Source organism: Ciconia boyciana, chromosome 3 (assembly GCF_034638445.1).
Source record: "Ciconia boyciana chromosome 3, ASM3463844v1, whole genome shotgun sequence".
Classification (NCBI taxonomy): domain Eukaryota; kingdom Metazoa; phylum Chordata; class Aves; order Ciconiiformes; family Ciconiidae; genus Ciconia; species Ciconia boyciana.
Genome location: NC_132936.1, coordinates 81908104 through 81922678, shown reverse-complemented (window position 1 = coordinate 81922678; position 14575 = coordinate 81908104). Strand labels below are relative to the sequence as shown.

Here is a 14575-nt window from a genome sequence, read left to right as displayed (position 1 = left end):
TTTTTCTGTGTTTTCTTCTAAACCACGACATTTTTTTCTTTATTGTCATTTCCCATAGCTTATATGATTTTGGAGCTGGTGAAATATACATCTCTGCTGTATGTGTCTGTCACCAGATCGAGCGGAAAATACAGACTTTTTATAATTTTGTACCTGTAGCAAACGTTTGTATTTTTTGAATTGGAAACAAACTGCTTTTTGTCTTTTGTCCCGACTAGAACTTTGTGTATTACTATTATTATCCTTTTGGAAAACCTGACATATGAGTTTATGCTGTTCTACAGTTTCTAAATAAATTCTTAAAACATTGCCAACAAATTCAGCATCAGTACCCTATTTATTATTGCAAATTATTTTAAAAATATAATGTCATAATGTAGATAAGGCACTTGCGCAAGGATGCACGCGTAACTCTAACTGTTGATACCTGCTTTGTTACCACAGTCAAGCTGGAGAAAGTAGCTGGAGAAGCTGGAGAAAGCCAAGAGTCCTCCCTCAGAGCAACCCTCTGTGCCTCAACTTCAGACATACCCTGGATTCAGTGGCACGAAACACCTCTCTTTCTCAGCACCACTCCCTTAGCTCCGGCTCACGTTGGTTGTAGAGTACCTGGGGATGTGTTATTTAGCTCCAAGCCATCTTAGACACTGTGGGTGATTTCCCAGTCTCCAGAAATTTCTGACACTGGAGTAAGCAGAGCCTGGAAGTAACTGTGAGTCCAGTAGGATCGATTAGAAAGGCCTTTGGGTAAGTGTAAAAGTCAGACTGGGCAGAAAGCTTGCCAGGGCAGGAAAGACAAAACTTTGTCAGATGGTTTAAAATTATATATCATCTTGGAGCTGCACACCTCTATCAAGCAGGTGCCTTGTGAGGGACTGAGCAATGCTACAGAGGCAGCACACTCAGCCCCTGCAAAAAGGCATTCATCGAAGCTATGCGACCTTATAAACATCTGTTAATAAAGCAGAATAAAGCATGCCGACACAGTAACAGCAGCACCAGGGTAAGAAACAGAAACCCGGCCAAAACAATCAGGAGTAAGTACAGACAAGAGTGTGGAGACACCATCCATCATGGCCTTTTTTTTTTTTCCTGCAAGAGACAACAACTTGGCGTCAACTCCTTCATGGCAAAGGGTTTGACTGGGAGGAAGGATAATCACAACGGTTTGAGCATATGGGGAAATGGGAATGAAGCTGTCACAGGAAAAGGCATGTGAAAGAGAGCAGATAAGGAGAAATCCTTGCGTTCTTCCTTTATCCCTCATTCCTCTATTCAACTGCAGGTAGAGGGCAAAATAAGATGGTCCCTGCTCTCCCTTGCCCATAAGTGATCAGTTATTCAGTCAACGCTGGCTTTTGTGTATCAGTACATGCTCCAAAAGCAACACAGCTTGCTGCCTGAACGTACACTTACATACTCGTGTTAATTAATAACACATGCCAGTCTGGAGAAACACTAGGTGCGTAACAGGTTCCCAACAGTTTTGTTTGCCAAATGTCAGTCGTTACCATTTTTGTTAATGCATCTAGTAACAAAACAGAACTGAAGGTACCATGTTTACCCGAGAACAGCATCCTATAAGGATGTAGCATGGCCAGCTCAAATCGCCTTGGGGATTTCATATAAAAAAGCAACCTATCACCATATAACGGAAACCTTCCATAACACATACACACCAATGTTAAATGTGTGAGAAAATGCAAAATTTTTAATAAGCTTTTATTTTTGTTTTTTTTCCCCAAGCTTTCATGTTCCACTGTCAGCTTGGCATTTCAGTTTCAACTTTTTATTTTAAGAACTGAATTTTTTTCAGCTCTTCTTTAACCGAGCTTACAAGCTTGAGACCAGGACTGCAAAAATTAGACACTCCATTCTGACCAAGTTTCACTCCTAAATAGCTTTTGGGAGTTGTGGAGGTGGAAAGTAAACCCTTCAAATTACCAAAGCAGATTGAGGACAAACTCCCACAACACATTATACCCAAAGCCAGTTGAACAAAACTTTACCTGGAAGTGAGCAGTGAAAGACTGAGCTCAAGGATTAAACAGGAATTAAAAAATACAGGTTATCCCACAACATCCAAAGTCCATCTGTTGCCTCAACGAGTCTTGATGCTCCGTACTCAATTCTGCTTAGTGATTCCACCCTTCACACACAATTGTGATTTGACATTTCTCTAAGTCTGTAACCAGATAGGATTGTTAATTCCCGTTTGAATCTGCAACCAATGCTGAGTAAGAAGAAATCGAATGATGCAATTATGAAATGTGGTAACAGTATTTAGCAACCCAACTCTGCACACCTCTCCTCTGCCCACACGGCTCCAGAAACACTCCCTTCCACTTTTTACCCAGCTCTCATTCCCTCTGGGTCCTCTCCCTCCTCTCAGTTCTCTCTGTGCTGGCAGGGCACTTCTCCAGGACCTGAAAGTAAGGTGGAAGGTGTGGGGGAAGGAGCGCACCAGAAAGCATCCCTTTCTGTGGTGTGGCTCTCCCCACCCCAGGATACTTTCCTATCGTGTGAAGGGGGCAGCTGTTTGGGGAGATGCTGCTGTTTGGGGAGAGGACTATACTGCTGTTCTCGTTGCTAGCTGCAAGCTGACGCAGACCTCGCTGCTCGCTCAGGGTTAGAGATCACCTTACTCAGGGTCCCAGGCGGCAGCCAGGAAGCGTGCTTCGCTTCCCCAGCCCGCAGGCGTACGCTGAATTTCACCAATACACCTAGAAGTTTCTCCAGTAAGGGCTGTTCTCCTTCTTGTATCACCTGCTTCACTGCCAGAGCTGTTCAAACAAGCTCCAGATAACCTTACATATAAACAACACAGCATGAACTTTTTCCTCTGTCATTTAACAGTTAACCTTATTTTTGCCTCCCCCTAAAATATTCCCATTTCTTTAGCTTGAGGTAGAACGAAGAGGACATTTTGGAATGTTACTAACCATTGCCATTTCTATTGGAAACACAAACTTAAAAACAAAAAAATGTTTAGCCACAAAGGACAAAACTGTTCTTTCAGAAACACCAAATTGCTGAAACCCAAATAGCACTAGAACTTCAGTTTTGACAAAGATTTCATAGAAAAGCCTTATGAGGCATGGGAACACTGATCAAAACAAACACCAGTTAACCATGAACAACCAGTAGCTACTGAGTGTCTATGCCTCATTTGGCTCACTTACATGGTTTTGTTTTTAAAAAGAAACCAACCAAGACACCAAATGACCATTTGAAACAGTGCTTACTTGGAGGTCTCTGCAGAGATATACAAGTTGAGCCTGTAACTCTTACCTGGGACAAAACTTCAGAAAAATCTCATTTTCATTCCAAAGCAGGTGATTTTGAAACCTTAAGAGGTTTTGGTGGACAGGAAAACTGTTGTGCAGTTCCGCTATCCACTAACAATTCATAAAGATACAGACACAGATGTATGCCCGATAAATGACTGAGAATACCTACTTCGGGTTCAGACCAAGTAAGGTATTGCTTTTTCCATATTCCTTCCAGATGAAAGCAAAGAGCTATATATTTTAATCCATTAATTATGTTACTTATAGCAAATAAGCTGATTCTAGAAAGTGAAAAGCTTTCTTTAGCATGCATTGACTAATAAAAATAGCCTGTGTAACATTCTTAATAAAAAGGCTTATTTTTATTTATAAAATGGTAAATTCTCACATTCTTCCCAAGGCAGAAGGGAATATAGAAAATCCTGCAACAACAAATAAGGTAAAAAAAATTAGGATATGGTGGGAATGCAAGAGGCTCCAGAAGTCTGTGTTGGTAGCAACGTGAATTCTATCTTATGCGTATTGTCCACTTCACTCTGTATCACAAGTTCATTTGATAACTTTAGATGATTTAATTTTCTTTATGTCATAGCTTTGCAGAATCAAGGTCCCATCTCTGAATTTTCCAACTTGTCCTGCAGGCCAAATGCTAGGCACTGATTTCTTCCTTTTGGCCTTCCTGAAATAGGAAGAGGGAAAAAAAGAATTAAGAGAAATATCAGAAACTCATGAAAATGCTTAATATGGTGAAAAATGTCACCTATTTATGCAATCAGTGTTCGGTATTATAGAATATCAAATCATAGCAGGAAATGACCCCAGAACATTTATTACCTGCATAGCCATTCAAAATTTGCAGCACATTACAGAATGATTTACATTTTTAAAAGTCTAGAAACACACAGACTTTTGGATAGAGAAAGAAGATAAAGAGTACATTTCAGTGAACCTGCTACACTATGATTAAGAATGCCACTTCACCTTTCAAGTCTCTGTATACTGTAGCTTGTGTTTTGCAGAAATTATTTCTCAGGGCACATGCTCTGAGTAAGTGGCATATCCTGGGTCCGCACACAGGGATTTCCATCCATCTCACCTCCAGCTGCAGTCTTAGGCATGTCAGGGCAGAACTGAAGTGTTCAATTAAGCTGTGTAACTAAAGCCTCTGAAACTGCTAGACACAGAGCAATGTCACCATTTTGTGACCGAGTTCTTCTGCAGTTAAAGAAGCTCCTTCCACTGTGATCTGGTGTATAACTTCTGGTGTAAGACTGTGCGTAGTTACATAGGGGAAACACAGAGGGGAGGCTATACAAAAGCAAGTTAATTTTAACCATGTTAAAAACGGCTCACCTCTCCTTCTGTTCTTTCTTCTTCTTCTTAAGAGAATCACCTTTATGTTCCTGTTTTTAAAGATACATATTTTAATGGAAAAGGAACAGAGCATCTTGGATAAACAACCATCTGCACACAAAACATGTGGTAGCATGTCCTTCATGGAGCAGCAGGCATTTAAAGCAGGGTGGGAGACCTTTTGACAGGCCAAGTGATGCAACGTGTTACGGAGGCACTGCTAGGAGTGCCCAGAGCCCTTCCTGTCACCTTACGGAAAGTACAGCCCTCTCATGACCAACATGCTGCCCCTGCCATGTGAGGAGGCACAAATCCAGCCACAAGAGGAGAGAGGCTTGCTTCTTGGGCATGTGATAGAACCTTGAGTCAAAAGACGGACTTGCTATCAGGCAGGTGTGCCTAGTCGCCTGACTGAGTGTACCTGTCAAATAACAGGGTTCAACTGTGTCTGGTCATGTACTGGATGCACTTTGAGCCACATGACAGAGGAGGAGAAGTAGGTCTCCTGGGAAAGAGGGTGGCAGGAAACAGGCTGATAGAGCAATTACCCACCCCGCATCCTGCTCCCACCTACATGAGAAGACTCCATGGGGAGGCAGGGAGTAGGCTCGGAGCCAGATGGGCCACGTTAGAGGACGGATGCGACAGAAACCTCACCCTCGCTTTAAATAATGAGCGAGATCCTAGATGGAATTGTGCTGATAAAAAACCAGCTGAAGATCTGGCTCTCTGTGGTTAGACAACATGCAACAAACTTTAATTGAAGGCCATTTTTCCCTTAAGAAGCAAGGAAAAAAAAAACCAAACCTTGCTGATTTTGTGTCATCAGTCTATCAGCCTCAAAGGATGAGGCAGTGAGGCACCACAACACAAGCCTAACTCTGTGCCCTTCATACTGCACACAACCAGCTTTTACTGATGAGATTAGTCCTGCTGGAGCTAGGAACCCACTCCATGGAAAGCAGCAGGTGTCAAGCTCGGGCACTCCTCCTGCGCCTGAGGCATTATCTGTCAGGCTCTTGGGCTTGCTCTTACATGCTGTTTTTATATAGAGAAAATTTCACACAAACCTTCCCCTTATCATCATCCTTTGCTGTTTTTCTCTCTTTCATTTTCTCTTGGTAAGTCTTGTAGTTCACATGTTCCTTTTTGGGGGGCTGCAATAAAGATTGGGAGGGATACCACTGATGAAATTTTCAAATAGGTTCAAAAAATATTCACACACTTGCATGGACAATATTTTTCAGGTGGTGGTGGGGAAACATTAGAAATGGTTTATTTCCTTTCAGATGAGAGGAAAGGACTTAAGGGATGTAAGGTAGAGACACAGAGACCATATCTTTCTTGGTGGAGACAGTAGAGAGGGATGTTTACGCTTCATATCAGTCCTACAAGGAACACACTCAGTGAACACATTGAGCTGGAAAGAAAATCCATACCCCTCCCCACCTCCCAAAAAAGACCTACAAAATTATTTTTTTTCTTTTACACTACCAATGATAAATAAAACTGAAAAGTTTTCTCCATCTTTAACTCACTGGGAGAGTGAAGCTTTAAAAAGCAAGCCCCTCCCTCCAACAATTTAGTTTTGAATGGCCTGATTAAAAATTCATAAATGTTATTTTCCATGACTGTTTTCCAGTTGTATTTCATCTATACAACATCTCTGGTAACACAACCACACTAATTGTCCAAATGTCTACAGAAAATAGAGAAGACAGAATAGAAAATGTAAAAGTAAGGATGAAGTGGGAGAAGGGTCAGAGCAGGGGATCTTGTGTTTTAAAAAAGTACTGCCAAACCCCCCCAGTGTTTTTTACCACTTTCCTGCACTGTAACAGCTGGGGACCGCCCAGCACAAACCAAGCGACAATTACCTTGGCTCCCAGCATGATAGCACGTTCTTGTTCCCATATGCGTTGTTCCTGCTTCTTGTAGCCAGTGATTCCAAACTTGTGCACTTCCAGACGAGCCTAGAACATTACAGAAAATTGCCAGAATTTTGTAATTTGTCCAACCCGTTGTAAATAACACTTAACAGAGCCCAACAAAGTCATACTCCCAAAGAACCCCGGGCTAATACCTGAAATCAGGGTGCTACAAAACAAAACTAACTGAGTTTGGAGCTATACTGCAGAACAGTTAACCACTGTCCATCTAGTCTCTGGACAGTGAGGACTGCCAGGGGGACAATTTTCGATTCTCCCCATTTCACAGAAAAAACCACATGGAACGGATCTCCTCTGTATAAAAATGAAACGTGCTGTTCTGCACAAAGAACAATGAAACGTGCTACCCACAGCACCCAACGTTTACAGAGCTTCTTCGTTCCTTGGCTGCAGAGCACGTAACCAGTGAGAAACATGGATGTACACATGGTGAAGTGGAGTGACTACACACATACGTACAGGTGACACTATACAAGAATACACTAGCAAAACCAGTGGTGAATTTATGAACTTTTTAAAGGCAGTGGTTAAATCCCCACTGTTCTCAGCAGTACAGAGCTCCACACAGAATCTCCAGTGAGAGACTTCACTGGGTCACAGCACGTCCCTGAGCAGAGACCAGGCATATAAAACAACTTGCGCAGATCTGTAAACAAATCAGTATCTAAGAAGGCCAATGCTACTTATGCTCATATATAAGAATAGGTGAGAACAAAAAGACAAATGGAAAAAAGTAATCTGCTGTTTCCAAAATAGATGCCAATATGCTTTTTCTTCCCCTCCCACATGAGATCACAAATCCAAGATTACCACCATGGGCCTGAAAGAGCTATGCTATACATTACGGGTACTCACATAGTTTTACACATCTAACATACAGTGACCCTCCTCAAATTCTCACCAAAAGACCAGAAAGGCCAGAGTTGTAACACACCTTTCTTCACACAGAGCAGCTGACAACAGCCAGCACGCTCCTCCTTTGGCATGACATGCAGCCAAAATTACCTATTAGGAAATCCTCACCTACAAAAGATAACCTTTTCTGGAAGTGTTTCCCAATGGTCCCACCGTAGCTTTCCCAAGGATATAAATACACACGCTAAAATTGTGAGATTAGACAGTTCCTGCTGACTTACTTTTTCAAAGTTAAATTCTTGTTCATTTGCATTTTTCTCTTCATCCACTATTTTGGTCTACAAACAAAACAAAATATTTCAAATTACTATTACAAGTAACATCAGTTTAAATGCTGATTGCGATATTTTTTTGGAAAGCATTGAAATGTAAAATGAGTTGTAGGGAAGAGTATATAGCTTTCCAGCAGTGTATTTTTCTAGCTTTATTGCCTGGATTTATTAAAAGAGACAGTCTCAATGGCATTTTTAATATGTAGGTATTATAGGGTCTTACTGAAACAAGCTTGCACAATTTATAGGGTACCATTATAGCACAGTGCATACAGCTTCGTCCTGCATTTTCTTGCCTGGATCATCTGCTAACACTTACAAAGAGTTTCATAATTCAGAAATATATTAAAAGCTGCAATTATTTTTTATATCTTTAAGTATAAATTACATTTTCTAAGAGAAAAACTGCCACATGAGCTACGTGTCACACATTTCCATTTCCAAATCTGTACCAAACTGCTAATGCAGGATAGGACATGAACTTTAAGTCATTTTGTTTGAGACGGAGAGCGCAGTGATAACAGCGCATGTACCGATAGCCATTGGCACCATGCAGAACAAGCTTAATTCGTAACTGCATGGACATCTATTAGTGCACATATCCAGCTTAACTAATGCAAGAGAAACAAACTCCAAAGGAATCACTGTCAGCAAACGGCAGACCCCACTTAACGCTGTTTAAAGAAACTACTTGCTCAAAACGAGATCAGCGAAAACTGCATATTTTCTACTCCGCGATTTACACTGAGACCTTCCATCAGCAGTTCTCAGTTTGGAGGGGAACTCTCCAGGGGGGACAGATGGTATCCTAGGAAGAAAAAGAAGTGCAAAATCCCCAGGGAGAGCTCCACGTCTGCTCCCTACGGGAGTGTCCCACATGGCACACTTCAAAGCAGTAACAAATCTCTCAGGGTTATTTCAGTTTGTGTCTGACTCCTGATTTTGGGGAGGACATGCTGAACCACCTATCTGAGCAGATGCTCTGCCCGCTCCCAAGTGTGCTGATGCAGGCAGGCAGCACGGGCAGGGAAACTGTGGTCTGTTCAAGAGTAGCATCCGCTCGTCTTTCCCTGTTTGCTCTCAAGGCCACCATCCCCTCTGAGGAAGCAGGAGTACTACATATGTATTAAAACTGAACCTGAATGCTTTTAATGCATTTCCTTTTCACTCTCCAGGACGTTAAGTCACATTGAGTCACGGGTTCGGGTCCCAGGGTTACGTCAGGGCTTCCCTCTGCATCCACCAGAGCCAAACCCAAACTTGTCTCAACTCTGCAAAAGCTTCTATATAAAATTGTCCATTTCAACGACAAATAAACTTGGTTATTTTCAGAGCATTTTACTAACAAGTTTAACACCAGTCTTTTCAGGCAGACAAATTTAAGTTGAAAAAAGCCCAAGAAAATAAATATCTAGGACAATTTTTAGAGGAAGACATACTGGAAAAAGCACAAAAGTTTATGGATGCAACCAACTGTTGGTCAGTCTCTGGAAATTCCCAATTCCAAGCTGTCAACCCCCAGATACCAGTAAGTCTCCCTGAATTCAAGACAGACATGCGTTGGCCCATCAGAGCTTATTTTAGAATTGGGCTTCTGATGTTATGGCCATAAACACAACTCAAAGAAAACAACCAGAGAACCTGTAAGATCTGGAGGCCAACCAGCGAGCAAGGGACCCTCTGCTCGGCGTGGAAGGCAGCTCTGCTTCCAGCCAAGCCTAATCTGGGCCTCTGGTGAAGCAACCCTGCTACAGCTTTTCATAGCACAGGGGAATTCAGCACCCACAAACCAAACCAGAGGACTGAGATCCAATGCTGTCATGCCTTCCCCCATTGACCACTCAACACTGGTCCTCTGAGACGGATATTGTTTGTGAACAGCCAAGTGCTGCTGTGATGCCAGAGAAGAGACGGAAGCTTTGGCACCTCACATCCACACCTATGCACAAGAACAGAGCAGCGTGCAAAACGCTGAGGCAGAGAAGTAGCCAAGAGGCTTTGCTTTCCGTTTCATTCACTTCTTGCCGTATTGCCAGTCCTATCTGCAGATCAACTTATTTTGTTGGGATACACCTATTTCAAATACAGGATATTTATCCAGACATCTTCTGAAATTGGAAAAATAGTCTTCAAGTCCTGCCCTGACCCCTGCCAGCAGCGCTGTCGGGAATCAGCAGGACTAGATGCCATCAAGCTGAGCATGCACATCGCCGAAGGATCCCGGATTTACAGGCAGCTGTATTAGCAAGAGGGAAGAAACTAGGCACGGGAAGGGGGAAATTTCAGAAGGTATCTCACAATTTATGGGAAGAGACTGGGGAGACAGAAAAAAACCCCCAAACATGCAGAGGCTTTTGTTTGGTTTTAACTGTCACCAGAAAGGGGCATTCCAGTCTCAGGGGGGATCATCGCCTGCTCAGCGTAAAGTCTCTGGTGTAGCTTTAAAAAAAAAAAAACCTGTGCTCTTAAGACCAGATCTTCTATGCTCACCGTCACTGCTGCCGTGCCCCGCGGGCGCGCCCCGTTACCAGAAGGCCCCTGCCACGGGCCAGCAGCACCCACGCCTGCCGGAGAGGGGACCAGACGCACCCGGGAGCCCACCCGCCCGGCCCTACCTGGGCGCTGCCGGCGGGCGCTACCGGAGGGCTGGGCCGCCCCTTCTTCTTCCTCCCGCGGAACACGACGACCTCCACGGCCGGCGGCGCGGCGGGGGACGGCGGGGCGGCGGCAGCGCCCAACTCAGCCCGCAGCTCCCCGAAGAAGTCGCGGGCCCCGCGCCGCCCGCCCGCCGCCCCGCCGGCACTGCCCGCCGCCGGCGGCGGTCCCCGGGTCTCCGCCGCCGCCCTTGCGCTCGCTTCGCTGTCCTCCGCGGCGCCCCGAGCGCCGGGCTCCTCACCTGCGTGCCGGAACATATGCCCCGGTCAGCTGTGCGCGGCCGCCATCGCTCCGCTTCAGAGTGAACGCCCGGCCCCCTCCCTTCCCCGGCCCCCACGGAAGGCCGCGGTGCCGCCGGCCTCGGCGCAGCGCCCGGCCCGGCCGCACTCCCCACCGCCGGTAGCTCGCGGCACGGCCCCGCTCACCCACCCAGGTCGTAGAGGGCGCCGAGCACCGCCTCCAGCCGGCGGCACGGCTCCCGCGACCCCATGGCGGCCGCGGGGCGGCGGGAGGAAGGGCGTTTGATCCCGAGCGGCTCCCGTCGCCCCCAAGATGGCGCCGCCCATCGCGCGGTCCCCCCGCCCTCCCCCGCGCCCGCGGCAGCGCGCCGGGCAGCCGAGCTGGGGCGGCGCGGGGCCATGGGCGCCGCGGGAGGCGGCAGCGGGCGTGAGGCCACCGCGGCGGGGTAGGGCGGGCGAGCGGGGCGCGGGGCGGCGCGGCGGAGCTCGCAGGACCATGGCGGCAGCGGCGGCGGCGGCAGCCGCGCCCGGGCGGGCGCGGCGAGGGGCGCCCATGTACTCGGTAGGTGGCGGGGGGAACGGGGCTCGGTGCTGCGGGGGAATGGGGCGGTCCGCCTTACTCCTGCGCCGCGTCGGTGCCGTTCACTCTGAAGCGGAGCGACGGCGCTCGGCGCAACCCCCCGTCCCCCCGGTTTGGGCCCCGGGGGAAGCGGGGGCCGCGCTCCGGAGGGACGTTTCTGGGGCCCCGCTGGGCGCGGCACACCGGCGCCCAACTTCCCCGGCCCTACCCCCTTCGCGGGGCGGGGGCAGGCGGCGGCGCGGCCCTGGCGCGGGGACTGCGCTCTGCGGGGCCCGGGAGGGGACGAGGCCTCTCCCGGGCCCCAGCGGGGGCAGGTCGCGGCCAAGCGGGAACCGGACAAGTTTGCCTTCCCCAGCCGCTGCGGGCCCCAAGCCCGCTTCTCCTACCCGCCTGCTTCCCCAGTACCTGTCTTGTCAGTCGCGACAGGCAAAGCTCCCGATCCTGAGCGCCGCTTCTCCCCTCAGATGTGATGTGCCAGACGCAACCAGGCCTGGCACAGAGGCTGGCTGCGGCTGCAGGCGTCCGAGCACGGGGCACTTCGCAAGGCAGCCCCGCGGCTGTCGTGTGTGACAGAAACCTGCTAGCGATGGCAAATTCGGCGCTAGAAAATTATCGTGGAAATTGTTGCCGTGAAAAGCCAAAATCAGGACCCAATAGTCGGGATGACTATTAAGCGGGTATTCTTTATTGCAGCGCTGGGCAACACTGGGGATCGCTCCGCCAGGTTAGCACAACACTTCAGTTCATATCCAGAAAAATCATACCTAGTCATCAGATTTCCTGAAAAGGGCAGTTTTATGGTGATGAGTTCCCAGAATTCATTTACATAGTCCAAGCATGCACAGTAAAATTAGGGTTAGGGTCTTTTCACCCTCCCGGTGGTCTTCCATAGTCTTCCTCACGTTGTCCGCTAGTTGAACTTTGGGCTTCCTTTGTCCATATATAGTCATCGAGTTAGCTCATCAGTCCGTCGGCCTCGGAATGTTACAAGGGGGTCGATTTAAACTAGTTCTTTGGTGCTTATCGTCAGCACAAACCTCCTGAGATCCTGTTATCAGTGGTTTAATTAGGAAGCCTAATGAGCTTGCTCAAGGCCTGTTTAGTCTTATCAGGTAAGAAGTCACAGGAAATGTCCTATCATCAACTCTGCTCAGCAGGTAACTAAAACTATCTTTGCAAGGGAAGAGAACAAAAGAGAACAAGGATGCAAGTGAAACAAAAAAAGTGCAAGTCTGTGTATCACAGTAAGGTTTTAGTCAGGGATTGTCAGGGATTTAATCCTTTCAAGAGGGAGTGGCTGAAGCAGGTTTTCCCATGTTACGTGGTGAAAATGACTTCATTGACATTGTTTTTTCCTTGCAGCTCCTGTGCCAGCCTCAGGCAAGGAGATTTGGGTGTGGGGTGCTAAATGCGTCTCCCTACTTGGATTTAGAGGAGGGGGCTGGGGAGAGAGGGAAACAGCTCCTGATTTCTGCAGAGATTCCCAAACCTTTCTTCTCTGTCTCTTTGGCTGTATGCTGGTATCCCAAGCGCATTGGGAGCGCTCCCGTTCTGTTGATTTTAGAGGTTATATGGAAGCAGAGAAGTTCTAGGCTCCTGCTGTTTCGCTTTTGGACTTCACCAATATCACAGTAACTGTGCGCATAACTGAATTGTCTGATGTCAAGGTTTCCAACAGCATATTTTCTAAATGCATTCTCTGCCAGTCGGCAACTGAAGCTGGAACAACAGCTTGGTTGTAATGCGTAAAAGCAGCGTTTCTTTTCTTTAGTCGTTGGTGAAGTGTGTGTGTTTTGGCTCCCCCAACGCTACTTTGGAACAGGGCGTGAAAATACCTATTGCCATGGAGAGAAATCAGTTGCACTTCAAATCTAGAAATGTGAAGTGAGGAGCAGTGGCAGAGAGGTGACTTTTCAATTGGCCGTGGCCTTTGCAAAACTCCGCTCACCAGAGCCATGTTGGGGAATGGCTGTAGCAGCACGGTGACTGCTGATGTGGCTGATGATACCTGAGCTGAGTGCTGGGTTTCTTTGTCTGGGTTTTGTGTAGTTGCACATTGCAGGATTTAAACTTTGGTAATTGAAATAAAAGTTGCTTAGATTTTCTGAGCAATGGCTTGTCACATACTGCTCTAAGTAGGTGTATACTCAGAGATAACTAATATTTCCTGATGCTATTCTGAGCTATCTTTTTTGCTTTTACAGGGTATAAGTTTTTTCTTTTTTTCTGTTTTATTTTTAATCAAAGGGGTTAATATAAGGTGTCAATGGCAACAAATGGCTAATACAAACTATTTCCAGTCTTCTTAACAGTTCTTAGCTTACTTGGCTCTTGCAAAATGCCAACTAGTTGAAAGCTGTGGAAGAAGAAAGATTGAAAACTGTAATGCTAAACCATACAGGCAAAAAACCCCTGGAAGTTTTAAATTAATATGGGCCTGGGTTTAATACCTTGTATAGAATTGTTTTAAAAGTCCCTGGAGAGTCAGTTCTGCAGTTCCTGTGGGACAATTCTCTAAACTACAGTAGTGGAGAGAGAAGTTAGATGATCTACCAAATGCTACTGTAGTAGAAGGATCATATCCAAATTTTACTATACTGTGTGGGGAAAAGAATGAGAAGGTCAAACATTATAGTAGGATTTGCGTTCTCTGAAATGAAAGTGGCGTTCAATACAGTTGTGGCTTTGAAGGATTTTTTGTGGTTCTTAAGTGGAGGTATTCCTGATTTTGGGTTTTTTGTTTTGCCAAATTATCTTGTATTGATGAATGGACAGGAACTAAATGTTTGCTCTCTACTCACTTGAAATGTCGACTGGTTTTGGTAGTGTTTCTGATGTGGCTGTGGTCAGCTGGCAGTGAAACCTGATTCCCTCTCCCAAGGTTGAAAACCCTGCCCTGCTGCTGGGCATTTTGCTTATCTGTTCCTGGTGTTCTCCCATGTGTTTGCTGGCTAGGCTTTCCTGTCAACACCAGAAAAGGTCACTGTAAGAGCCTGTGAAAGAACATGTTTTATCTTTCATTGTCAGACTGGTTCTGCACAGGTTGTATATAGGGAAAGGAAGCAGAATGAATGAAAGGGATGCCTGTGCTACCCTTCAAGTGGTGCTGTAAAGGAAGACATAAGCATTTTTATTTTAGCATCTTCTTCTAATAAATGTGCTTGATCATAACCAATACTTTCATATTTGTGTTTCACAGAGGCTTGCTCCAATTGCCTTGCTTGTTTCGTGGCTATTGCTGCTGTTTCGAAGTTTAGAGAAATACAGTTTCAGTTTTGGAAAGACTGAGGGGTCATTCATATGGACTGTGGTGTTATAGGAG

General features: G+C 46.2%; 2 protein-coding genes across 5 annotated transcripts in view; one reads left to right on the top strand and one right to left on the bottom strand.

Moving 5' to 3' along the window:
* Positions 1-3630: 3630 nt before the first annotated feature.
* FSAF1 (40S small subunit processome assembly factor 1) lies at positions 3631-10989 on the bottom strand. 2 transcript variants are annotated; one of them, XM_072856308.1, is made up of 7 exons: positions 10864-10989; positions 10395-10675; positions 7729-7785; positions 6521-6616; positions 5714-5800; positions 4644-4693; positions 3631-3969 (listed from the first exon to the last, which is right to left on the bottom strand). In XM_072856308.1, exons 1-7 carry the CDS (start codon positions 10922-10924, stop codon positions 3840-3842), a joined length of 762 nt encoding a protein of 253 aa, XP_072712409.1. In that variant the 5' UTR covers positions 10925-10989; the 3' UTR covers positions 3631-3839. The 2 variants fall into 2 exon arrangements, with proteins under 2 accessions (XP_072712409.1, XP_072712408.1); XM_072856307.1 differs by lacking the exon at positions 3631-3969 and adding an exon at positions 4228-4420.
* The window catches only part of GNPAT (glyceronephosphate O-acyltransferase), a 22976-nt gene continuing 19364 nt past the window's right edge, over positions 10964-14575 (top strand). For all 3 annotated transcript variants that reach the window (XM_072856302.1, XM_072856300.1, XM_072856301.1), the window contains exon 1: positions 10964-11235. In XM_072856302.1, coding sequence (XP_072712403.1) covers positions 10987-11235 — 249 coding nt within the window. In that variant the 5' untranslated portion in view covers positions 10964-10986. The remainder of the gene's footprint in view (positions 11236-14575) is intronic.